The sequence below is a fragment of the Nicotiana sylvestris genome, chromosome 11, assembly GCF_000393655.2.
Source record: "Nicotiana sylvestris chromosome 11, ASM39365v2, whole genome shotgun sequence".
NCBI classification, from domain to species: domain Eukaryota; kingdom Viridiplantae; phylum Streptophyta; class Magnoliopsida; order Solanales; family Solanaceae; genus Nicotiana; species Nicotiana sylvestris.
The window spans coordinates 133,888,491-133,899,918 of NC_091067.1; the positions used below are offsets into that span (position 1 = coordinate 133,888,491).

An 11,428-nucleotide genomic window follows, 5' to 3' on the forward strand; every position below is an offset into this window, starting at 1 on the left:
TACTCCTAGCAACTAAGGTTGTCCATGTTGTTCTTTCCTTATAAAATTATTCTAAGCAAGTGTGTATGATCCTTGAATCCTACTAAGGTTCATATTGAGGGTATGGATGTCCATAGTGCTCTTAAGTCACTCCAAAAGGTTTAGAAGGTGATTCCATGAGTCTAGCATGCATTATATATAGTATCTATTTTACTCTACCGAGCCGCTCTATAGTCGGCCGGGTACGGCACCTATTGTGCAACCACTGATCAGTTGGGTTTACCGAGCTCCACGTGGCCGGGTACGATTCTACCGAACCTTATGATGGTCGGGTACGCTTTTACCGAGTCCTCTTTGAGGCCGGGTACGATATGATGATGATGATGCCCACAGAGGCGAATGTTTTAAAAAGTTTATGTATATATATGTATTATGCATTTCATATCAGTAACCCCCAGAGGCACTCTGATGTTACAGGTTGTATCTCCTCTATCTCTCTCTTTACATTACTGTTCTTGTTTATGCTTTCCTGCCTAACATACTCGGTACTTTATTCGTACTGACGTCCCTTTTGCCTGGGGACGCTGCATTTCATGCCTGCAAGTCTCGATTGATAGGTTGACAGTTCTCCTAGTAGGCTATCAGCTCAGCGAAGGTGTTGGTGTACTCCTCTTGCTCCAGAGTTGCCTATTTGGTCAGTATGCTTTGGATATGTATCGATTAAAATGGTGGGGCCCTGTCCCGACCTTTATGATTTTATATACTCTTAGAGGCTTGTAGGCAGATGTCAGGTGTATGGATAATTGTATGGCCTTGTCGGCCTATGTTTCGAGTTTACTAATGGTCATGTCAGCCTTATAGGCCCGTATGTCACATATATTAGTTTGTATATCATGTTGGGTCTTCATATGTTGAGTATTCCCTTATGTTTTATTCTTGTTATCTCATGACGGGTTTTCTGGCTCATTTACTCATGATAACATTATAAGAAAGATATGTTACGTTGGTACTCGGTTGAGTAAGGCACCGGGTGCCCGTCGCGGCCCTTTGGTTTGGGTCATGACAACAACTTTTGGACTTGGATATCAGTACACCTGGCAGGAGTACAATGATAGGTCGCCGATATGGCGTGGTCCTTTTTACCCTCTTGAACAGCCAATACGACATTTGTACCAAACATTTCAATAAACTGACGTGATATGGGGATTCGAAGAAGATTATGCTTTAGCTGGCCTAAGGAACCTATTTCTCGGCGATGAAGACATGGATTGCAATGAAATAGTTGAGGAGGAGGAAGAAGACCTTACTATGAAGACCGTGGGAAAAAGGAGTTGTTCTCAAGAACTGGACTGTCGCACTGTCCCGGGCCTGTCGAGTTCCTAGTGTTATTCTTACTTATCCTGATGAACCTACGATTGTGACATGTAATGAGACAACACAACATACGGATAGTGATTTATAAGAAATAGAAGAAAAAGATAGTATACTTGAAGAAATTGTCAGAGAAATGGAAAATTTTGAGAACAAGCCTAAGTCCAATTTGGTTGAAACCAAGGTAGTCAATTTGGGAGATTCCGAAAGAGTCAAAGAAACTCGCATAAGCATTCACCTGTCACCATCAGATAAAGAAGAATACACCGATTTCCTAAAAGATTATGAAGATATTTTTGCATGGTCTTATGATGATATGACTGGTTTGAGCACGTCCATAGTGGCTCATAAGCTACCTACCAATCCGATGTGTCCGCCTGTAAAGGAGAAACTCAGAAAGTTCAAGCCAGCTATGAGTCTAAAAATAAAAGAGGAAGTCACCAAGCAGATCTAGATAAGGTTCTTAGAGTGGTTGAATATCCTACCTAGTTGTAACATTGTGCTAGTTCTGAAGAAGGATGGGAAGGTCAAAGCGTGTGTCGACTATCTGGATTTAAACAGAGCAAGTACCAAAGATGATTTCCCGTTGCCCAATATACACATACTGATTGATAATTGTGCCAAGCATGAAATCCAATCCTTTGTGGATTGCTTCGCGGGGGATGAAGAAGATACGGAAAAGACACCCTTTATTGTGCCATGGGGAGTGTATTGTTATACAATGATTCCGTTTGGTCTGAAGAACGCTGGGGACACTTATATGAGAGCCATAACAACCATTTTCCACGACATGATACATAAGGAGATAGAAGTGTACGTAGACGACGTCATCATCAAATCTAAGAAGGGTATAGATCACATAGCAGACTTGAGGAAATTCTTTGATCGACTTCGAAAGTATAATTTGAAACTGAATCCCACAAAATGTGCCTTTAGAGTCCCTGCTAGAAAATTGCTAGGTTTCATCGTCAGTCGCCGAGGAATTGAGTTAGACCCGTCAAAAGTCAAGGCTATCTGGGATTTGCCACCTTTAAGGAACAAGAAAGATGTGATGAGTTTCTTGAGGCATCTCAATTACATCAGCCACTTCATAGCACAATTGACTGTGATCTGTGAGCCGATTTTCAAAATATTAAAGAATGATGCCGCAACAAGTTGGACTGAAGAATGCCAAAAAGCTTTTGACAAAATCAAGGAATATTTGTCCACGCCACCAGTCCTGGTCCCATCGGAACCTGGTAGACCTCTGTTACTCTATCTTTCCGTACTAGATGGGGCTTTCAGTTGTGTTTTGGGGCAACACGACGAGACGGGGAGGAAAGAGCAGGCCATTTACTATCTGAGTAAGAAGTTCACACCTTATGAAGCACGATATTCTTTGCTGGAACGCACCTGCTGTGCCTTGATATGGATAGCGCAGAAATTGAGGCACTACTTCTATGCCTACACTACATATTTCATATCAAGGATGAATCCTCTGAAATACATTTTTCAGAAACCCATGCCTACAGGGAAGCTGGCAAAATGGTAGATATTGTTGAGTGAATTTTACATCATCTATGTAACTCAGAAGGTGGTCAAGGGACAGGCGTTAGCAGATCATCTGGCAGAAAATCCTGTAGGAAGAGAATACGAACCATTGAAAACATATTTTCCTGATGAATAAATATCCTTTGTAGGAGAAGAGATCACCGAAACTTACGACGGTTAGAGAATGTTCTTCGATGGGGCCGCAAATTTCAAAGAAGTAGGTATCAGTGCTATTTTGGTGTCAGAGATAGGTCAACATTATCCGGTATCCGCGAAACTCATATTTCCGTGCACTAACAATATGGCAGAATACTAGGCTTGCATCTTGGGGCTTAATTTGGCCATTGACATGAATATCCAGGAATTGCTGGTAATTGGTAATTCAGACCCTCTGGTACATCAGGTTCTAGGAAAGTGGGCTACAAAGAATACCAAAATACTGCTATATATGTATCATGTGCAAGAGTTGATGAAGATATTCACAAAGATAGAGTTCAAACATGTTTCGAGAATCCAGAATGAGTTCACAAACGCATTGGCCACTTTGTCCTCCATGATACAGCACCCAGACAAGAATTTCATCGACCCTATTCCAGTAAGAAGCCCTAATCAACCAGCTTATTGCACTCATGTTGAAGAAGAAACGGATGGGAATCCGTGGTTCTATGATATCAAGAAATACTTGGCAAAAAGAGAATCGCCGGAGCATGCAAATCATACTCAGAAATGCACACTCTGAAGATTATCCAACCATTTCTTCCAAAGTGGAGGAATTCTATACAGAAGGACTCCAGACCTAGGATTATTACGGTGCACTGACGCCAAGGAAGCTTCCAAACTACTCGAAGAAATATATGTCGGAACTTGCGGACCACACATGAAAGGTTTCATTTTAGCCAAGAAGATATTGAGAGTGGGATATTTTTGGATGACTATGGAAATGGACTGCATCAATTATGTCCAAAAGTGTCATCAGTGCCAAATACCTGCGGATATGATATGGGTACCACCAAATAAACTCAACGCAACAAGTGCACCTTGGCCTTTTCCCGCTTAGGGAATGGATATCATCGGTACGATCGAGCCTGCCACTTCAAACGGACACAAGTTTATTTTAGTGGCCATAGACTACTTCACAAAATGGGTTGAGGCTGCATTGTACAAGGCTGTAACCAAGAAAGTCGCCGCAGATTTTGTTAGGGGCCGTATTGTTTGCCGAATTAGGGTGCCAGAGTCCATCATCACCGACAATGCCGCCAACCTCAATAGTGACATAATGAAGTCTATGTGTAAAACCTTCAAAATCAAGCATAATAATTCCACAGTATACAGGCCTCAAATGAATGGAGTCGTGAAGGTCGTAAACAAGAATATTAAGAAAATATTGAGAAAGATGGTAGACAGCCACAAGCAATGGCACAAGAAATTACCATTTGCCTTATTGCGGTATCGTACCACAATCCGCACAACAACCGGAGCAACCCCCTACTTTCTGGTCTATGGTACTGAAGCTGTAATTCCCACCGAAGTCGAAATTACTTCTTTAAGAATCATACAAGAGGCTGAACTCAGCGACACAGAATGGATACAAAGTCGCTATGAACAAGTAGCTCTCATTGACGGAAAAAGAATGAATGCGGTATGCCATGGTCAACTTTACAAGAACATAATGTCCAGAGCTTTCAACAAAAGGGTCAGACCTAGACAGTTCACACTGGGGTAGCTGGTGCTAAAGCGGATCTTCCCGCATCGAGATGAAACCAACGGGAAATTTTCACTCAATTGGCAAGGGCCCTACATGGTTCACAGAGTACTAACAGGAGGAGCACTCATACTTACAGAAATGGACGTAGAGATTTGGCCAAAGCCTATCAATTCAGGCGCAGTCAAAAGATATTATGTTTAGATTGTTTGCATTTCTTCATCTGATGTAACTAAACTACGCTTGACCTGATTTCCGCTTAAGAGGGAATACGTAGGCAGCCCTGTGGGTTCGGTCACAATTCAATAAAATCTTCATTTTCCCCATGGTCAAAAACTGGGGCAGAATTTTGAGGAGGACCCTCAAAATTCCGGAGCAAGTCCAGCCAATTTCATCATATGCAGAATGGTCAAAGAATCGCTTATTAAACTAGGGTAGAATTTTGAGGAGGACGCTCAAAATTTTAATGCAAATAAGTCGCAATGTCTCTAAAGTGTCACAGTTATTGGTTCATCTAATTTACTTGACGTTACATATTATTACGTTTAAATAAATACATTCATCAAATGCACGCATATTTTCTCGAATATTTTTTATGAAACAACCAGAGGCTACCCAGGATAACTTGAACAGGATTCCAATACAGGGCAAAAGTAGAGCCAAGCAAAGCAAAGCAAACAAGCGAAGGCATGAACCAACCTTCCCTGCAAAACTCACAATTTTTCTTTGGATGCAGGTACAAGGAATACCCGCAAATACACACACACCCCAAAAATCATAATGGCAAGTCGCCAAACACAAACATGTCTCCAGATAAGAAATACTCTGCTATCACTCATTATCTTTTCTTTGCATGAGGCTAAGCATTGACTCCCTAATTGCATAAGGCTAAGCATTGCCTTCCATTGCATGAGACTAAGCTTGTCTCCTTTTCTTGCATGAGACTAAGCCCTGTCTTCTATTTTGCATGAGGCTAAGCATTGCCTCCCTAATTGCATAAGGCTAAGCATTGCCTTTTCTTGAATGAGACTAAGCCATGTCTCCTATTTTGCATGAGGCTAAGCATTGCCTCCCTAATTGCATAAGCATTGCCTTTCCTTGCATGAGACTAAGCCTTGTCTTCTATTTTGCATGAGGCTAAGCATTGCCTCCATAATTTCATAAGGCTAAGCATTGTCTTTCCTTGCATGAGACTAAGCATTGTCTCCTAATTGCATGAGACTAAGCACTGTCTCCTATTTGGCATGAGGCTAAGCCCTGCCTCCTCAACTGCATAAGGCTAAGCATTACCTTTCCTTGCATGGGACTATGCACTGTCTCCTAATTGCATGAGGCTAAGCACTATCTCCTATTTTGCATGAGGCTAAGCCATGCTTCCTCAACTGCATAAGGCCAAGCTCTGGCTTACTTGCATAATACTGAATGCTATGCTACTTGAAATCTAGCACTATTCTTTTGCTTTCCCGGGGCTAAGCACTGCCCCAATCTTATAACAAGACAAAGCTCTGTCTTGTTTCGCTTCTTATATGACCCAACATCATGTCTTTACATCTCATGGGCCGAAACATCACCATCTTGTCCAAAGGCGTCATAGTTCGAAGGCATCATCTTCATAGCCTAAAGACACCATGTTATGGCCTCATGGCCTTCGTAACCCTTATCACGCAATTCATGGCCTAGACATCATGGTCTAAGGACATCATCCTCATTGTCCAAAGACAATTTTCATGGTTCAAAGGGAATTTGCATCATGTTTAAATTCTCGCAACAATCTATATATATTTTCATGCATCGTGTTTTAAGTTTTGCAGGTAATCCAGGAAGTAACCGTTCTTCAAATGGAAGCAATCTTCGCTCCGGTTTCCATTCATAATGTTCACATCCCGCAATTGTTTCAAACATAACCAAGCACCATCAATTACCCATTTTTCACTCTATGACCATTCAGATATTTGATGACTTCGCATTGATGACTTCGCATAAATTCATCCAATACTGTCCTACCCAAAAGAGCCCTTTCCGAAACATACAACCATTCCTATAACAACTACATTGATTTCGTTTACCGTTGGATCCAGAACTACACACGGCTTGATTCCGGTAACACCAGGGATATGGAGGCAACTCAAAAAATGGAGTTCGGCCTCTATTTTTAAAACCATCCCATTCGGTCAAAATCGGTCATCATTTCTTTACCCGACAATTCTTTCATCATTCCCGGGTAAAGAGGGACAGTTGTTGATACCCAATTTTTCCCTCATATTTTATTAAAAATGTATATATATACTTTTAAAATAGCATATTTACATCATCATTTAATTTACAAACATATACAAATATTGTTCATAGTTTTTCATAATTTTTAGAATCTCTAAATTAATTTGTTTCTGCATTTTATTATATAAATATCCAATAATTATCCTTCAAATTATTTTTATATGATGATTTAATCATCCAAACTTATTACTTACACTAATATGTATGCTTTTGAATATCTTACTTTATTTTTCATAATTACATTTGCATTTTTAGGCTAGTTGCGCATTTTTGCAATAATAGCCTATATTCCTGTACAATTACATTATTTGTGCCAAAATAACTTTTTATATTTTTATAATGTTAAGTTATATTTTCAATCATTTTAATACACAAATAATATTTTTGTTATTTATTAATTACTTTATAATTCTTTTTAATAAATATTGGGTATTTAAATAACAACCCCACTTTTAAAACAATTTCGGACCAAATAAATGGCCCAAAACCCTCAAAAACCTAACCCAAATACCCCAGCCCAAACCAGATTAGCCCAACCCTCTAAACCCGGCCAGTAACCCATTTAAACGACCCGATCCAACCCTTTTTAAATCCTGGCCGTTGATCTCTAAGCTCAACGGCTCACATCTAATCCGCCTCTTTAATTAACCCATTAACCCCCAAACGCTAACCATTCCCTCTAACCCGCCGTCCCTAAACAATCTCCACTCCCCCTTCTTCTTCAACTAAAACCTAATCGCCGTCCTCTAAAACCTACTCCTAATCCCATTGAATATGGGATTCGATTGCCATTTCTTGCCATATCCGACCCCCTTTTGGTATTGTTTGTTCTCTTATGGTATTACTTTGGTGCTTGCCTAAACATGGCAAGCAAATCACTTCCTAAATCGAACCAAAGTGGTTTAAATCTCTAATTTTTGAATGTTATTTTTCTATATTCTTCCTATGCTACTGTGAGTCCGATTTTTGTTTATATTCTCTTGATATTTACTTTCCCTAAAACTAGGGTTTACAGATCTCTTTAAAATCAAACCAAAATTTGTTCAAATCTCTGATTTTGAGTATAATTTTTTATCTATATTCGTCCTATGCTACTGTTTTGTGTATATTCTGTTGATATTTACTTTCCCTAAAAACAAGGGTTTACAGTTTCCCAAATTGATTTTTCAGACCTATTTGTATATTCATTTTCCTTATTTATTGCTTAAATCACTCTTTTACTATTTCATTTTTACTATTATATAAACCCCTCCCCCATTCCCTTTCACAAAGGACTTCAATCGTTAATTTTCACTGAAAATATTGGGGCTTTTACTCTGTGTTCACTTGTTATTTTGTTCTGTTTGGCTCTTGGCCGGCTGAAAGCCAAGGCCACCGGATTTCCTACTTTTCGACCTTTCTTGGGTGTGAGCACTGCCCTAGGTTCTTAAAACCCTTGGGAACTTGACGCATCTGAGATTCTGGATCCTAATTGTTGTTCTTTTCTTGTTTATTGAGCAATAACTGGTTAGTTTCTCAGCCTTCACAATGTTTATTCCATTATGTTTTAATTAGCTTATCTATGATTTCTGAAAATTGTCTGACTTGATATAATTCCTTGACTCTCTTCATGTGTGATTATGCCTATAAAACTGTTGGCCCTATATAATGCATTTTGTATCTAACTTAGGCAATATCGATAATTCGAAGCATGTTTAGCCTAATGTTATTGATAATTTGAGTGTTTGCATTGGTTATATGGCCTAATCCATGTTTCCTTCCTGATTCTAAATTTCTATAGTGATTATATGTTATTAATATGCCCTACTCTGTTTAAACTTTCACTCTAGTTATAATTTGTTCCAATGACTATGCTTGTCACTTATTGTGTTCTTGCCCTATCCAATTATGTACCTCTAACAACTGGTTTTTCTTAACTGATGCCCTTTGTGACATCTGATTCTGTTTTCTTCATGAAGTATAAGTCACATTACCCCTGTGTTTAGCATAATTTGATCCTTTAGGAAATAAATTTGTTGCATTAGTGGCAACTATTTGTCTTACTAGCCTAATGCTCCTTTCCTATTAACTTTGAAACTCCATAAGCTTCAGGCTCCTTGCTTTTTACTAATATGTAACCCTGCCCCAATATGTTAAGTGAAAACTCGTGGCATTAACTTGTTTTCTTGAATTCATGCACATTCTGTGTTGACATGTTCATTATATAATCACTTTGTAATGTTTGCAAATGTACTTTTCCAAACCTTATTACTTTACTACTATTTTCATTGGTTGCTTCTCTATTCTGAGTCTCTAATTCTTGGCCGGCTGAAAGGCAAGGCCCCTCTAAAACTTCCCTATTAACCTCCTTAGTGTGAGCACTGCTCGAGGTCCACTCTGAGACCCTTGTGAACTCTGACACACTAGGGCCTAAGGTTCTTTGGCCACCTTTCCTGGTTACTCAATTTTGTCCCTCTCTATGCCTATTGAATAAGCCAATTGGCTTGTGTAAATTGATGTTTTTTGGATCTTTTGATCAACTATGGCTACAAGGTTTGGTTCGAGTGCTCTTGAGGTTTCTGGGCTGTGGTGAAACCTGTATGGATACGAATTTGAAGGCCTGGCTAGCCTGGGTATACTTTAGGCCTGTCTTAGGCCTACTATAGTTAATTTTATCACTTTGTAATTTATTTTATTACTGAGCTTGTAATAATTCTGTAATAACAATTGGGGTATTAGTAAAATTGAAAAAATGGGTCTATTCTAATGTTTGCATAAAAATGGTAGAAATCCTGCCTATAGGATCTGAATGTTTAATTTGTTCAACATACTTTGCTTCTATGTGTTTTGTTAGATGACATGTTTATAGGACACAAATAATCTCATATGTGCACATGTTCAGTTTCACACATCGTTAATTGTCTACTAGATTGTAATACAGCCAATATTTGTTCAAATTGCTCCATGTTAGATATAAAGTCTATAGGATTACATTGATTAACAAATCCATGCTCTTTACAATATTCGCGTAGATATCATGCCTATAGGACATAATCAAATTAGCTACTATTTCTGTTATTCCCTGACCGCCTAGAAACCATGCCTATAGGAATGAAAAGATAAAGAACCAGTTTCAAGCGCTAATTCTTAGAAATCCTACCTATAGGACTCTATTGCTAGCGCAGAAAGTATGCTGATTAAACACTAGTAATTTTGAACTACCAACTATTTTACTGCCTTATTTCGCAAACGAATTAGAAAGCATGCCTATAGGGTTTGTAGTACTCGCAATCTGCCAAATTCGTTGTTCCTAAAAGCAGCACTGCCTCTATATTTAAAATTCAGAATCACATAGAAGTCATGCCTATAGGATTTAAGGACCCCATTTTGTATTAATTCTGGAACTTGTCACTTGCTTAATATGTAAAACCTGATTGCGTGCATTTGTTGCTTATATGTGGAGGCCAACTTGAGCCATTTGTTGTCCCTTATGTGTAGTCCTACATGTTTTGAATGTCTCTTAGATTTATCATTTTTGAGCAACCTAGGTAAAGTCTACAACCACCCAAAATAGAGGTCCAAAGCCTCCTGGACCATAGGCATGGGACAGGTAGTGCACGTATAAGGCACGGTTTAGAATCAACTAGTGCGCTTAGGTAAAAACTTAAAGATGGTAATCGGGTAGTAGGAGATGATAGTTTGTGCTCGCTGAATAATACGAGTAACACCCCATCTCGGGGGAGTGAAGAAGTATTATTCATGTTACACAGGGTGATCTTTTAGGCTAAAAACTTAGGACGCCTCCCCCCCCCCCACCTTGTCTTTAAGTCAATTATTTGTGTTTATTCAAAGTCTTTTAAAAATGAATTTTCCAAAACTTCATGCTTTATTTATCTTTGTTTGTCTGACTAATTCATATAATTCGATTTCGGTCGAGACCCACAGTTATGGACCTCGAAGAGTGCCTAACACCTTCTTTTCGAGGTAATTTGAGCCCTTGCCCGATCTTTGGTGACGCAAACTGGTTAAACCAGAGTTATTTGCAAAAAGGTGCCGTAACGCACCTAAAACCCGTTAGGTGGCGACTCTCTCTTTTAACACTCCTTAAAAGAGTTGTCACATGTCGAAACCCGATTTCGCGAAAAAATGGGGCGCGACAAGCTCGGTTGCAATTAAAGAAGAAAATAACTGAATAATACTTTGAATAATAACTAAAAGACAAAAATAAACTTTTATTGCTTTGATTTACGTGTCAACCATATGTCAAAATAAAAGAAACTCTCCCCTTTATATAGTGGGGGAATTTCAGTCCTAATACGAGTCCAAAATAAGGTAAAAATCTTCTTTTTCCGATAAATGATCTGCATGTTCAGCCTCTGAACGAGAATAAACCAAAATATCATATATAAATACAATCACGAACATATCTAGAGAGGGTCTGAACACAAGGTTCATCAAGTCCATGAATACTGCTGGGGCATTGATTAAACCGAATGACATAAAACAAAACTCAAAGTGCCCGTATCTGGTCCTAAATGATGTCTTCGGAATATATTTCTCTCTAACCCTTACCTGATGATACCCCGACCT

At 39.0% G+C, this 11,428-nt stretch overlaps 1 protein-coding gene across 1 annotated transcript; it reads left to right on the forward strand.

Annotated features, from left to right (window-relative positions):
• The first annotated feature begins 3,229 nt into the window (after positions 1–3,229).
• LOC138881669 (uncharacterized) lies at positions 3,230–3,619 on the forward strand. Its single transcript, XM_070161919.1, has one exon. The coding sequence runs from the start codon at positions 3,230–3,232 to the stop codon at positions 3,617–3,619; it is 390 nt and encodes a 129-aa protein (XP_070018020.1).
• Positions 3,620–11,428: the final 7,809 nt, after the last annotated feature.

What these genes read in the sequence shown, in the direction of transcription:
- LOC138881669 (XM_070161919.1), top strand. Translation starts at nt 3,230, where the DNA reads ATGAATATCCAGGAATTGCTGGTAATTGGTAATTCAGACCCTCTGGTA.